A 16,394-nucleotide genomic window follows, 5' to 3' on the forward strand; every position below is an offset into this window, starting at 1 on the left:
AGAATGCATGGGGATAAAACTGATCAGTTATTTTCCGGTATAGAGCCCCTGTGACGGAACTCTATGCCGTTAAAGAAAAACGCTAGTGTGAAAGTAGCCTTAGATGGTGACCCTGGCTCTTCTTTTGCCTTTGTTCATATGGCTACCACCTGTAGAATATGACTTTCACTGACTGATCATGCGCAGTTCTTTCCTGTTGGGAGGGGAAGGAGTGTGCGAGCACTGACAGTGGTGTGCTCGAGATCATCTCCTACCAGCGCGGATGTCTACCAAGCCATCAATGTTTCCAGCCTCTGCGCACACTTCATAATTATCTGGACATGTGGAGGACTAATGCCGAGGCCAGCCAATGGGGGAGCTACAATCCACACGCGCACCAAGGAAACAGTGGATTATGGAAATTGTAGTTTTCAGCAAGTAAATTCAATCACATAGTACAAGTGCGGCGGCCATGATCAGGGGCGGATTGGCCATAGACCCTACAGGGAAATGTCCCAGTGGGCGATGCCCCAGGTGGCCACCCAAGTCCTCCCCACTGCCGCTGACCGGGTACAAAATGAGCAATAATTAACGCTGTGAGAATCAGGTACTTATGTACCCTGCCAACAACGGCACATGCTCTCCTGAATTCAACTACTGTGGCCCGCACCTCACCTCCTAAGCCCCCTGCTCCTGAAGGAGGAGGATAGAAGATGGTAGCTGTTGATGGCCACCATAGAGGGCCAGCTTTTGGGGCAGTATATTGAGCTACACTGCAGAGTGGGTCCTGAAAAAAGGTACTGGTAATGAGTATGAAGTTGAAAATCATGAGATGAGAGGAAGTGATGGGTAGAATGCGTAGGACAAAAATTTTGAGTAACTGGAATACCCCTTTAAGGCCATTTGGTCTCAAAGACCTATTGTCTCCGGGGTGGGTTCACTATTACAGCCTTTAGTAATATATTTGGATTCATTTTTGCAGCGCATCGTGAAGAATATCCCACAATGTCTTAAAATACTAATGATTTTTTGGTATAAAGATAAAGGAGGTCATTTATTAAACTGGTGTAAAGTAAAACTGGCTTAGTTGCCCATAGCAACCAATCAGATTCCTCCCCTTATTTTCCAAAGGAGCTGTCAAAAATGAAAGGTGGAATCTGATTGGTTGCTATGGGCAGTTTTACTTTACGCCAGTTTGATAAATGACCCCCAGATTGTTTAAATGGCCTTTGTACTTTAGACGGGAGGAGTCTCTACCTGTGTATTCCACAGAATGAAGGCATCATTGCAGATGGAGAGAAGTTGGAGTGAGGATTTATCATTGAGAAACGATATAATCACATTTTTGGAATCCATCTTGAGTGAAAATGATTTTCATTTTGGTGATGAATATTACTTGCAGCTGTGAGGGACCCCCATGGGGTCCTCTGCAGCACCAAGCTTTGCAAATATCTTTTACATATGATTGAACAATTGTATGTAGTTTCAGCCACATCTGTGAGCCGTGTTGTTTTGTGGCTCAAATATGTGGACAACGTGTTCCTGGCGTGGAGCGGCATTGAGCAACTGATTCAATTGATTGACTTTCTGAATCAGTGTCATGTAAATATGAAGTTTACTCTAGAGTGGTATACAGCGTCTCTATCGTAAGGCTAATACAAAGTGGAGATAAATGTGAAATCACCTTGTTTGTAAAAAAATACGGATGAAAACAATCTTCTTCACTTCTCCAGCTATTGTGCTCCCTGTATTATTGAGTCTACCCAATAGTCAGCTCGCTGGAGTAAAAAGGATATCTTGTACAGTTTTTGGAAGAGAATGAAAAGAAGGTTTGTAAGAAATGTGTGGAAGGAGGATGCCCTAGAGCAGGGGATCTGAAGCGCTCAGTGTGCCGGGCCGGACAGGAAAGTCATAACACATAAACCAGGTATTTACCAGCTACATCCCAAACATTCTCACCTACGCCGCCTGACTTGCACGGTTTAAAGAGGTTTTCGACTTTGTAGAAAAATTGCCTTCCGCAAATATATGGATAGTAAAGCATGTCACTGCTCCTCTGAATCCGACTATGGGAGCAGTATATGGGGGACCCCCACCAACCATACACTTACTGATGGTGGGGGAGAGCAGCCCTCACTAATTTTAACTGACTGAAGGCCACCCTTCCCCACCACTGTCCGCCATTCACTGCTGCCCTATATACTGGTTGCCCCTACAATAATAATCAGAGCTCACCCCATGCACCAATCACATCCAGATCTCACCCAAACACACACAGAGTATTTACATTTAGATTCAACCCCCCCCCCCCCCGGCAATCATTTTTATGCTAAGACCCTTCCCCCCCACCATTTCTCCAAAGTAGTCGGAAAGCTGGCTTCCCGGGGGGACGTGGCCTGACCGGGCATGTAGGCAGACGCACGCTGTGGAGCTCCTGTCCAAATATCCTGAAAATTCTCTGTTTGCCCACTACATCGCCGAACACCTTTGAGGCAGCGTGTGTGGACCCCATTCTCCCGCTGTCTAGCACCCTTTGACGGCCCTATGACGCGCCAGAAAGCTAAGGAGAAGGAGGTGAAGGACTGTGGTAAGCCGCTTAAGCAACATGGCGCCGCGCACGCAGCTAAAATGTCTGAGGTGGTTGCGCGGCTGGAAAAGTTCACCCGCACCTCGGCGCCATCCACAAGTCTCCCAGCAATGGATACTGAACAAGCGGCTGATCCGCATGGAGCCGCAGGACACACTATGGAGAGCTCTTCAAGACCATTAAGGATGTGCACAAAGCGGTAGCACAGTGTGGGGGGGGGGCTGAAGGAAGAAGAATTTGTGTCCGGCCAATTCCATGCATTCTCTGCTGTATCAGGTGGCCGGAGCATAGTGCTGCAGGTGTGAAAGTAGCCTTAACCTGTATGTTTTGTATTGCTATAAGTAATGTTAGGACGGAATAGGTTATGTTGAGAATTTGGCTTGAGAGGAGGGGGGGGGGGGGGGCCCCAGACACATTCTTTGCACAGGGGCCCTCTGCTGTCTGTGTCCGCCCCTGCCAAGGATTGTTGAAGGACCATCTACAAGTTAGTGTTGGGGATAAGCAGTTTTTTAGAACCCAAAAGTTCTTTACAGAGGGGGAAAGCGCAGGCCATTTACTGGCCACTATTATCAAGGCACATGCTGGTCCCTCCTGTGTGACCTCTATTAGGGATGTGCATGGAAACTTGGTTACGAGAGATGAGGATATTTTAGGGGCATTTTACACATTTTATAGATGTATATCAATCTAGGATGACGGTTACGGATATAGATAGAACCAACTACTTACTAGACATATCAATGCCTACCCTTTCCATGGAACATAGACAGCTACTTGATGAGACAATCTCATTAGAAGAACTAGAAATATTGTTGAAATCCTTCTCTAACGAGAAGGCGCCTGGGGGAAGGGGATGGCTTGCCAGGGGAATTTTATAAGAAACATCAGGAAATTTTACTCCCACACCTTCTTAATGTCTTTAACGATGCCCTGCCGGCTGGTACTCTTCCCAGCTCAATGAGGGAGGCGATAGTGGTAGTAATCCCAAAACCGGGCAAGGACCCTACACAAGTAGATTCCTATTGGCCCATCTCTTTGTTAACAGTGGATATAAAAATCCTGGCCAAAGTCCTTTCTAACAGACTGTTAAAGGTAATTCATACTCTTATTCATGAAGATCTGTCTGGCTTTATGCCTAGCAAATCCACGTCTCTAAATCTCAGGCGTCTATTTCTTAACCTTCAGTTGGGAGGGGGTGGGGAACATGGGTGCGGTGCTGTGCTCTCGCTCGATGCTGCCAAAGCTTTTGACAGCGTCGAGTGGGAATACTTGTGGGCAGTCATGACTAAGATGGGTTTGGCCCAGGGTTCTTGGGATGGGTGAAATTGCTGTACAAATTCGGGTTAATGGAGGACTGTTCCCGGCAATAGCCTTGGAGAGAGGGAAGAGACAAGGGTGTCCTCTGTCTCCTCTCCTGTTTGCCCTGGCTATAGAGCCCCTAGCATGCTTATTAAGAACCACGCCACTCATGCAGGGGTTCAGAAGAGGTGAGGTGGAGGAACGAATCTCATTGTACGCAGACGATATGTTGTTGTATGTGGGTGATCTAGCCTCATCAATTGACCCTATTATATCCATAATTTCTGAATTTGGTAGGCAATCTGGGTTGCTTATCAGCTGGAACAAATCGGTGATACTTCCGCTGTCCCCGCTTCACCAGAGTTTCTGTCTAAGGCATACTAATTTAAAGGTTGTATCTTCCTTTAAGTACTTGGGAGTTATACAAGTACATACAAGATAATCTAGTACCATTGCTAGCTAGGTTCAAGCTTAAAGCTACCTCCTGGCATAAATTTCCACTGTCTCTGGTAGGCAGGGGCAATCTTCTTAAAATGGTGCTAATGCCACAGCTCTTGTATATACTGCATTATTCACAAATATGGATTCCTATGCACTACTTTTATAAGACACAACAAATTTTCAGCTTTTTATTATGGAAGAATAACAGGAGCAGAATTAGGTATGAGACGCTGTAAAGGGACAAGGACTCAGAAGGCCTAGCACTGCCTAATCCTCTAATATATTTTATATCGGCTCAGCTCCAACATTTTAAGGGATGGAGTGTGGCTGGAGGGACAGGAAGAAGTGGCAGACTGGTGGAGTGGGCGTCGCGACGCTCCCCGCCTTTAGCGGCAATGGAGGGGGAGGTGGACTCAAGATTAAAATCTGCCCCAACTTTGGAACTAATGAGGAAAGTATGGAATAAAGCCAAAACACTTCTAGGGGTCTCAGGACTTTTAGATATATCTCCCATATGGCGCAGTCCCGCTTTGCCAGAACTTTCCTGACTGACAGAATTTTCCCTATGGGAAAAGAAAGTAATCTGGAGCATTGGACAATTGTATTCTCAGGGTCTCCTCAAACAATTTCAACAATTGTGTTCTGAGTTTAGCTTACCCTCTACTCATTTTTTTTTATAAGTACTTCCAAGTAAGACATGCCTTAGAGGCCCAGTCTAAAATATCACCACTGTAATATGTTTCCAACCAGACACTTGTAACTGCTGTGGCAGCTTGGTCTGCCAGGGGTGCTATCTCGAATATATATCGATTGCTACATGGGGAATTTTTGAAGGCCTCACCCCTTAAAATTAAGACACAATGGAAAAGGGACATTGGGACCATTACTGATACCCAATGGGAGGAAACGTTGGCGCTTACCCCAAATCTATCCCTTAGTGAAGCTGCCAGGTTGTCCCAATTGTTTTTAATCCACAGGGTGTACAAAACTCAGATATTCCTATTTACAATTGGTTATAGGGAAAATTCCAACTGTACGAGATGTAATGAGCCAGAAGCTGGACTGTTCCATATGCTATGGAACTGTAAGTTATTGGCGACATACTGTAGAGAAATAATGCAACTCATTAATAAGGTGTATTGTGCTAATTTCTCTCCTGACCCGAAGATGTGCTTACTAGGTATCTATGATTCTGAGCATATAAAGACACCTATAAATACTGGAATCAATAGGATGTTATATTAAGCACGTAAAACATTGGCAGCTAAATGGATTCAGCCTTCACCTCCTATTATTACTAAACATGTAGCTACACTGAATACAGTTGTTATATTAGAAAGAGGAGTCTACCTTAAGCGTAATAATCTCTCGAAATTTAAAGTTATCTGGGGACCCTGGATTGACAGATCCGGTCTTTGTAGTCCATGGCTGGCGCTTTCTAGGGGAGTTATGCATCTCTAGTAATGTGGGATTCTGAGGTTGGAAGTTGGAGAAGATGTCACTCGGAGTGTGGCTTGGGGGCTGGGATGTGCCGCTGTCCTGGGGGAGTAACAGCTGTCGGATTGTAGTTCTTCTTGCTCAGGGAGTCACTTGTGGGATTTAGTTTCTATCCTTTTTGTAAGGATTTTTCTACAATCTAAGGCCTCATGCACACGACAGTTGTTTTTATCGGTCCGCAAAATGGGGTTCCGTGTCCGTTTTTGCTTCCGTTGTGTTTCCACGTGTCTTCCGGTTTTTTTTTTTACGGACCGTCAGAAAACAAGGAAGGGGGAAAAAAATTGAATTTTAATATCTCCACCCAGGATACTGGTATATATGTAGGTCACCTGAGTTTGGTTTGGTAGCCATTTTCTGTATTCTTTACAGGGTACAGAGGTTCTTTTGGTTGCTTGTCTTTGCTGTTTCACCATGGCGGATGACTCCGAGGAAGAGGTCGTACTGCATTGGCTTGTTTCTCGGCGATGGGGACTCTTTTGTTGGACGAGGAACCTAGTAGAAGGCGGCGATTTTGGGTCCATCCGATTGTTTCACAACGCTATCGGAAAGGACACTTTCATACCCTCTACTAAGATCTTCGCCTGCATCCTGAGAAGTTTTTTTCCTTGTCGGATGCCAGTGACTACATTTGATCGCTTGCTGTCTACTTACTGTCCTTACCTTCATGGACACCAATATGAGGCGCAGCATTTCTCCTGAGGAAAGGCTCATCGTCACGTTGAGGTAAGCAATATTTAACGTTTATAGTTTAAACTGTAATGTGCACTGCTTCTGTCAGGAGGAACATGTTTCTGGAAATGGCTGCTGTTAGACATGTGCTACTGTTTGCTGAAGTAACACTTCTTTGCCCATAATGTTTTGTGAACATTGTTATGTCTTTTTTTTTTTTACTTGAATCCCTGACACATAACATGGCAATATTAACCACCTAGCTTAAACCCCCTTAATGACCAGACCACTTTTTACAATTCTGCACTACACTACTTTCACGGTTTATTGCTCGGTCATGCAACTTACCAACCAAATGAATTTTACCTCCTTTTCTTCTCACTAATAGAGCTTTCATTTGGTGGTATTTCATTGCTGCTGACATTTTTACTTTTTTTGATATTAATCGAAATTGACCGAAATTTTTGCAAAAAAATGACATTTTTCACTTTCTGTTGTAAATTTTTTCAAATATAACTACATTTCTATATACATTTTTCTCTAAATTTATTGTTCTACATGTCTTTGATAAAAAAAATGCAATAAGTGTTTATTTATTGGTTTGCGCAAAAGTTATAGCGTTTACAAACTATGGTACAAAAATGTGAATTTCCGCATTTTAAAGCAGCTCTGACTTTCTGAGCACCTGTCATGTTTCCTGAGGTTCTACAATGCCCAGACAGTAGAAACACCCCACAAATGACCCCATTTCGGAAAGTAGACACCCTAAGGTATTCGCTGATGGGCATAGTGAGTTCATGGAAGTTTTTATTTTTTGTCACAAGTTAGCGGAAAATGAATTTATTTTTTTCTTACAAAGTCTCATATTCCACTAACTTGTGACAAAAAATAAAATTTTACATGAACTCACCATACCCCTCACGGAATACCTTGGGGTGTCTTCTTTCCAAAATGGGGTCACTTGCGGACAAGAAAAGGCAGTTTCTATATAGTTCTGGCAATGTGCGGATCCACAAAATGCGGAAAGCACATTGCCGATGTCCGTGTTTTGCGGATCCGCGGTGTCCGTGTTTTGCGGATCCGCAAAACACATACGGACGTCTGAATGGAGCCTTACAGGGGGGTGATCAATGACAGGGGGGTGATCAGGGAGTCTATATGGGGTGATCACCCCCCTGTAAGGCTCCATTCAGACGTCCGTATGTGTTTTGCGGATCCACAAAACACATACGGACGTCTGAATGGAGCTTTACAGGGGGGTGATCAATGACAGGGGGGTGATCAGGGAGTCTATATGGGGTGATCACCCCCCTGTCATTGATCACCCCCCAGTTATGCTCCATTCAGATGTCCGTATGTGTTTTGCGGATCCGTGGATCCGCAAAACACATACGGACGTCTGAATGGAGCCTTACAGGGGGTGATCAATGACAGGGGGGTGATCAGGGAGTCTATATGGGGTGATCACCCCCCTGTAAGGCTCCATTCAGACGTCCGTATGTGTTTTGCGGATCCACAAAACACATACGGACGTCTGAATGGAGCCTTACAGGGGGGTGATCAATGACAGGGGGGTGATCAGGGAGTCTATATGGGGTGATCACCCCCCTGTCATTGATCACCCCCCTGTAAGGCTCCATTCAGACGTCCGTATGTGTTTTGCAGATCCTCGAAACACATACGGACGTCTGAATGGAGCCTTACAGGGGGGTGATCAATGACAGGGGGGTGATCAGGGGTTAATAAGTGACGGGGGGGTGTAGTGTAGTGGTGTTTGGTGCTACTTACAGAGCTGCCTGTGTCCTCTGGTGGTCAATCCAAGCAAAAGGGACCACCAGAGGACCAGGTAGCAGGTATATTAGACGTTGTTAACAAAACAGCGTCTAATATACCTTTTTGGGGTTAAAAAATCGCATCTACAGCCTGCCAGCGAATGATCGCCGCTGGCAGGCTGTAGATCCACTCGTTTACCTCCCGATCCTGTGAACGCGCGCTCCTGTGTGCGCCCGTTTACAGGAAATCTCGCGTCTCACGAGATGACGTGCCGATGCGTGAAGGAGGAACAAATCGACCGCCGCCAGAATGCATCCCTGCGTTAGGCGGTCCGGAGGCGGTTAAAGGTCGTCGTTTCTTTTTAGCAGGTTTCCAATTTGTGTTCAGCTAACGTCATCATCATGCATAATGTTCACATCATTCTTAAGTCGCCCATAACCTTCTGCATGGAAATGGCGTAAACACAGTTGTTGTAACTTAGTTGTGGGAGTACTGCCCACACCCCATTCGCTGGTAGTGTTTGGTTCATACACACAAAATCACATTTTTATTTTTTTGTTGACAATGGACAAAGATTGTTTAAAAACATGTCTTGTATACAACATAATAGGCGAATCATGTATGTTCCCTTTGATTTGCTGCTTACTGATATAATTTTTTGTTTTTCCTACAGATTCCTTGCAACTGGGAACTCTTTTGCATCCCTGCATTTTGAGTCTTTTAGGAACCTCGACGATCTCTTGGATTGTACGTCACACTTGCCATGTCATCTGGCAGCAACTCCGAGAGACGGTGATGCCACAGCCCAAGGCGGACGATTGGGTTCGGATCGCTGAGGGCTTCAATATTTCTGCGCAGTTTCCAAACTGGATCAGGGCAATGGATGGCAAGCACATCCGTGTGAAGAAGCCTCCGCACTCAGGGTCCCGATTCTTCAATTATAAACACTATTTTTCGGTAGTGCTGATGGCTGTTGCTGACATTAACTACCGGTTTATAATGGTTGATATCGGGGCCTATGGAAGCACTGCGGATGCTCGCATCTTTAGTGCTTCTAGAATGGGTGAGCGGCTTCGTGCCAACCAGCTTGCCCTGCCCGAGTCCAGAAGACTGCCCGGATATGTAGGTCCGCCGGCTCCATTTGTCATCGTGGCGGATGAAGGGTTTGCATTGACTCCCCATGTTATGCGGCCCTTCCCAAAGCGTGGTTTGGATGTCAGGAGGCGTATTTTCAACTACCGGTTGACTCGTGCCCGTCGGTATGTTGAGTGCGCTTTCGGGATACTCTCTAGCAAGTGGAGGGTGTTTTTGTCATCCATACAAATGGATCCAGAGAATGCTACCCTGGTGATTCAAGCTTGTGTTGTTCTTATCACCAGGATTAATGAGGCTTCCTCTTCTGTTGACATGGAAAATTTTGGGTTTGGAAAGGACCCTGCATAGACGAACTGGGACTGCAGGCATTGCAGTTCGGGAACTCTATGCAGACTACTTTTACAGCCCAGAGGGGTCCTTGCCATGGCAGAGGGAAGCTATTCGTGGCAGCTTTTGATATCTTCTGGCCTCGTTATTTATTTATTTTTTTCTAGATAGATAATCTAAATTTATTGTGGTAGTTGAGTGTAGGGACTCCCAAGAGAATGAGGACCCTTGACGTGAGCTTGCGGGCTGAGATTTTTTGGACATCACATATTTTAAACTCCATCTAAATAAATACTAAAGATGTTTTCTACAAAATGTTAATTGACATTAACATCTTTAGTATTTTGATTATATGGTCCGAAAATTTTTCTAATACCTCATGATCACATTATCAAAAAATACAGATGTTGTTCCTCCAAATAAAGTGTTTATTTGTGAGCTATTGTGCGTGTCTATGTGTTTTGGCGATGTGTGGAACTATAAATGTTTTTCCAAACAAACTTTACATAAAATATGTGGATCACAAATACAAAAACCAGACAATTATACATAAATAATAAACAAATAATAAAAAAAAGTGCAATGAAAACATTTACAAACATATGATCTCAAAGTTCAAAGAGGTCTTGGGTAAATGACCCAGGACCATATGATGAGCGTGGCCGTACATGGGCCTGTTCTGTGGCCCCAGTTGCCAAACTTGCCGGGTAATTTTGATGACCCACATGTTGTGTCGGGTCTTGGGAATGGTGGTATGGTGGTTGGGGGGGGGGGGGAGATGGCCCTTGAGGTGGATTTGGATGCTGGTGGTAGCTGTGTGTTTGCAGCTGATGAGGTGCATTTAATATTTCTTTTTTTAATTGATTTATTTTTGAGTGTATATCTCCCTGGTAAGGGGAGGAATACATTTTAATTACTAGGGCCAGAGAAGCCATGCACTCATGGTGCTTGTCTGGAGTGACCTGCTTCATTAATGGTCCTAGTCCCCTTAACATTGTCTCCTCCATGCCATCACTCCTCCTCTGGGCAAGGAATTCTATGACTCGTGCATCAATCATTTCACGATTCACTTGCCCAGAGGAAGAGGGAGGGACATGGCGGCGATGCCTGGGCTGCGGCTGCTGGCCTCTCTCCGGGCTCGCCATTGCAAGGGTGGGCTGGCCCAGTGACGGCTCTTCAGGCTCCTCTGCTGGCGTTGGGGCAGGACTTGTTGCGGGCGAAAAAACTGCCGGTGTCTCACTTCCCGCCGTCTCTGAGTCATCTGGGTCATCCAGACTGTCCACAGTACTGTATTTGAAAATAACCAGAAAAAATATATTACATCATTTGACTACTTCATTGCAAAAGTACATAATTTTTACTAAGTTAAAACAGCTGTGTGTGTACTATATATATGGCGAGGCGAGGCTGCATACATCACATATTTGTTTTTAAAAAAGAAATAACACCTTCAATGTGAATTTTTACAAATAAAAATATTTAAAAAAAACTTATTTTTACCACATTTGGATATTTGCTGTAAAGGCCTAATGTTAAACTATTTTGAATACACTGTTTGGCGTTTGGAGCTGTCCAGCACCAAAAGGAGGTTTACTCATTCAAGGACCAAAACCAGTGCTGATATTCAGTCCATCTCGTCTGTATGTGGCCTGCTTCCACCATCCAAACATCCTTATGTAATGTAAACCTAATAGAACATCATTTCCTGTGGAAAAAACATGTACCAGGCAACACAAGCCCATGGTAGGAGTAGTAGTTTAAAATCAGCTGGTCGGACGTAGTTGGAGCATCATTATACTCGATTATCATAGGATTATGTATTTGGCATTTTATATGGGAACTTTTAGGAATCCATGTTGTGGTTTGTAATAGAACATTTAACCTATGTAAGTGACAATGACGGTACAGAACGGGTATCACATTCTAAACACAGACAAAAGTAAGATAGCAGGTATGTAGGAAAAATATATAACCAACCAAAACATACGAAAATGGCTACACTCTGATTGCAAACATCTATGTTCCTTGACCGTGAAAATATTGCCACAGAGCGCCATGTGCGCTCTGCACGTGTCGTCTCATCATACAGCTCATCAGCGGTGGTGCCTGGTGTGACTCCCCCACAAAAATGATGGATCGCGATCCCCTGCCCGCCTCCCCTTGAAAATTTGTTGGTGTTCAGTGGGTATACCAGGGTGCCAGCACATTGCTGGCACCCTGGTATAAACGGCTGACATCGGTGATGCGATGTCAGCCGTTTAACCCTTTCCATACAGCGGTTCGTACAGACCGCTGTATGGAAAAAGTTAACAGTAAGAGGGAGCTCCCTCCCTCTCCCATCGAGGGGCTGCAGTGCCTTTTCAGCCCCCCGATGGGGAGGGAGAGAGCCCCCAGACAGCCCCCCGACAGATCCCCTCCTTACCCTTCCCCGTCTGCGCAGTTCTGACCAGTACTGAGCAGACGGGGAAGGTTCCCATGGCAACAGGACGCTGTCTCAGGCATCCTGCTGTCCATGGTGCTGAACAGATCTGCGCTAAAAGGCATAGATCTGTTCAGACAAAGTGTAAAATACAGTACAGTACAATATATATTGTACTGTACTGTATTATACAGACATCAGACCCACTGGATCTTCAAGAACCAAGTGGGTCTGGGTCAAAAAAAAAGTGAAAAAAAGTGAAAAAAAAGGAAAAATCAAAAAACACATTTATCACTGATTAAAAATGGAAAAAATAAAATTCCCTACACATGTTTGGTATCGCCGCGTCCGTAACGACCTGATCTATAAAACGGTCATGTTACTTTCCCCGCACGGTGAACGCCATAAAAATAAAAAAATAAAAACTATTAGGAAATTGAAATTTTGCCCACCTTACTTCCCAAAAAAGGTAATAAAAGTGATCAAAAAAGTCGCATGTACGCCAAAATAGTACCAATCAAACCGTCATCTCATCCCGCAAAAATCCTACCCTACCCAAGATAATTGCCCAAAAACTGAAAAAACTATGGCTCTCAGACTATGGAAACACTAAAACATGATTTTTTTTGTTTCAAAAATGAAATCATTGTGTAAAACTTAAATAAATAAAAAAAAGTATACATATTAGGTATCGCCGTGTCCGTATCGACCGGCTCTATAAAAATATCACATGACCTAACCCCTCAGGTGACCACCGTAAAAAACTAAAACTAAAAACGGTGTAAAAAAAGCAATTTTTTGTCATCTTACGTCACAAAAAGTGTAATAGCAAGCGATCAAAAAGTCAGGTGCACCCCAAAATGCCAATCAAACCGTCATCTCATCCCGCAAAAAATGAGACCCTACTTAAGATAATCGCCCAAAAACTGAAAAAACTATGGCTCTTAGACTATGGAGACACTAAAACATTTTTTTTGTTTTAAAAATGAAATCATTGTGTAAAACTTACATAAATAAAAAAAATTGTATACATATTAGGTATCGCCGCGTCCGTGACAACCTGCTCTATAAAATTACCACATGATCTAACCTGTCAGACGAACGTTGTAAATAACAAAAAAAAAACGTGACAAAAAAATCTATTTCTTGTTACCTTGCCGCACAAAAAAGTGTAATATAGAGCAACCAAAAATCATATGTACCCTAAACTAGTACCAACAAAACTGCCACCCTATCCCGTAGTTTCTAAAATGGGGTCACTTTTTTGGAGTTTCTACTCTGGGGGTGCATCAGGGGGGCTTCAAATGGGACATGGTGTCAAAAAAAACAGTCCAGCAAAATCTGCCTTCCAAAAACCGTATGGCATTCCTTTCCTTCTGCGCCCTGCCGTGTGCCCGTACAGCGGTTTACGACCACATATGGGGTGTTTCTGTAAACTACAGAATCAGGGCAATAAATAATGAGTTTTGTTTGGCTGTTAACCCTTGCTTTGTAACTGGAAAAAAAATATTAAAATGGAAAATCTGCCAAAAAAGTGAAATTTTGAAATTGTATCTCTATTTTCCATTAAATCTTGTGCAACACCTAAAGGGTTAACAAAGTTTGTAAAATCAGTTTTGAATACCTTGAGGGGTGTAGTTTCTTAGATGGGGTCACTTTTATGGAGTTTCTACTCTAGGGGTGCATCAGAGGGGCTTCAAATGGGACATGGTGTCAAAAAACCAGTCCAGCAAAATCTGGCTTCCAAAAACCATACGGCGCACCTTTCCCTCTACGCCCTACTGTGTGCCCGTACAGTAGTTTACGGCCACATATGGGGTGTTTCTGTAAACGGCAGAGTCAGGGCAATAAATATACAGTCTTGTTTGGCTGTTAACCCTTGCTTTGTTGGTGGAAAAAATGGGTTAAAATGGAAAATTAGTCAAAAAAATTAAATTCGCAAATTTCATCCCCATTTGCCAATAACTCTTGTGCAACACCTAAAGGGTTAACGAAGTTTGTAAAATCAGTTTTGAATACCTTGAGGGGTGTAGTTTATAGAATGGGGTCATTTTTGGGCGGTTTCTATTATGTAAGCCTCGCAAAGTGACTTCAGACCTGTAGTGGTCCCTAAAAATTGGGTTTTTGTAAATTTCTGAAAAATTTCAAGATTTGCTTCTAAACTTCTAAGCCTTGTAACATCCCCAAAAAATAAAATATCATTCCCAAAATGCTAAAAACATGAAGTAGACATATGGGGAATGTAAAGTCATCACAATTTTTGGGGGTATTACTATGTATTACAGAAGTAGAGAAACTGAAACTTTGAAATTTGCTAATTTTTCAAAATTTTTGGTAAATATGGTATTTTTTATGTAAAAAAATTAACTTTTTTGACCCAATTTTAGCAGTGTCATGAAGTACAATATGTGACGAAAAAACAATCTCAGAACGGCCTGGGTAAGTCAAAGCGTTTTAAAGTTATCAGCACTTAAAGTGACACTGGTCAGATTTGCAAAAAATGGCCAAGTCCTTAAGGTGAAATAGGGCTGAGTCCTTAGGGGTTAAAAACCATGTACAGGCCTTATGCAAAATGAAGCTGGGCCACAAAATTTACAGTATTCTGACCTCATGGAATTTATAGCTACATCATTTTGGGACACACAGGGCAAGGACAGTACAACTACATTGCTAGCACTTAGCATAACCTGTGACCTTAAACTTCCTGTATATATATATTTTTTTCATTTTATTGGCACAAGTTCTGGCAGACTGTTTTGCCATGGCAAAAGATAGAAATAAAACGGACGCGGACGACAATCGGATGTGCCTCCGCGTTTTTTCACGGTCCCATTGACTTGAATGGGTCCGCAAACCGTTTTCTGCGGAAAAAAAATAGGACAGGTTATATTTTTTAGACGGACTAGAACCACGGATCACGGACGCGGATGGCAAATCAATGGGTCCGCTGAAAATCACAAAAAACGGCGCAACGGACACGGAATAAAACAACGGTCGTGTGCATGAGGCCTAACTGTCATTGTGATGGTCTCGTAGTGGGGGAGGGGGAATCAGTAGTTGGGGTGTTGTAGTCGACTATTGTTTGATGGTCACTTCAGTTTGTTACGTTAAAACAAAAAGGACAAAAAAAAAGACAAAGTGATACTTGATTATGTTTAAACTATGCTTGTAACTGTGAACATAATGTATATTTTATTTGCCTGCCTGAAAGGAAATTAATAAAAAGATATCTGATTAAAAAAAAAAGCTGGCTTCCCATCGTAACCGGCCTCCCCTATCCCCTAGCAATCACATTCAGGCTCACCATCCTCCTGCCACCCCCTTCACCCCAATAATCACATGCAGTCTCCTAATCCCCTCCACCGTTTCAGTCAGAAAGCTTCCTGACCATCATCCCCCCAGAAATAGAATGCAGAATCTCCATCCCCTTCCACGCCTAGGGTGGCCAGACATTCGGTTTTCTGGCTCCCTGTCCTCTGTCTGGCGCAGGGCCTGGACGGACACACGGATGTCCACCCTTTCAGTAGCTCACGCTCAGACAGCAGCACTGTGTTGTCTGAGCGTGAGCTGCAACTGACTGAGGCGTCTCTCACCTCCAGTCAGTCACTAGAGCCGCAGACATGGCTCCCTGTGGCTGACTGAGTGGGAGAGAAGCGCCCCCGGCTGACCCCAGCTCACCTTCCCCTCAGAAACTTCTTCCCTCTCCTCCGCCCGTTTTTTCCCCCGGCGGTGATGGGGGCGTGTTTTTTTTTTTATTGGACGGGACGTGGCTTCACAGAGCTGGGGATGGTTTATCGGTTTGGGGGCGTGTTCGGTGAGGTTTGGCTTTCTTGGGTGAAGCCAGTAACCACCCTAGTTGCAGGTTTATATTTTTACGTTCTGTATTTTACGCCCCTTTAGGAGCTCTGGTCAGTTGCCACCACGGCTTCTGAGGCACCCTTCTCCAGAAGCGTGCGCTCCGGGGGCATGAACAGCTCAGCTTCTCCTGTTCCGAGATCCAAGAATCCACTTTATGGCAATCTCAGGGCTTCAGAAGGCTCCGAGGCCACAGAAAAGTTCCTATGAAGCATAGCGAATCTCCTATAGGCTGCAATGTTAAATTGTTACAGTCTATGGCAGAGGCGATCAGACTATAAGTCAGATAAGTGTAAAAAAAAAGTCAAAATTCAAATCCCTCCCATATTAAATATAAACAATAAAAAAATAAAGATCATTGGCATCAGAACGCCCCTGCTATTAAAATAGTTATCCCGTACGGTAAACATCATGGAAAAAGAGATGACCGACAGATCGCTCTGCAACACATGA

At 43.9% G+C, this 16,394-nt stretch overlaps 1 protein-coding gene across 1 annotated transcript in view; it reads left to right on the plus strand.

Annotated features, from left to right (window-relative positions):
* LOC120999368 (oocyte zinc finger protein XlCOF6.1-like) overlaps positions 1–16,151 on the plus strand; it is a 40,597-nt gene extending 24,446 nt beyond the window's left edge. Inside the window, exon 4 of the mRNA XM_040430238.1 lies at positions 15,987–16,151. Coding sequence (XP_040286172.1) covers positions 15,987–16,151 — 165 coding nt within the window. The remainder of the gene's footprint in view (positions 1–15,986) is intronic.
* Positions 16,152–16,394: the final 243 nt, after the last annotated feature.

Source organism: Bufo bufo, chromosome 4 (assembly GCF_905171765.1).
Source record: "Bufo bufo chromosome 4, aBufBuf1.1, whole genome shotgun sequence".
Lineage (NCBI taxonomy): Eukaryota > Metazoa > Chordata > Amphibia > Anura > Bufonidae > Bufo > Bufo bufo.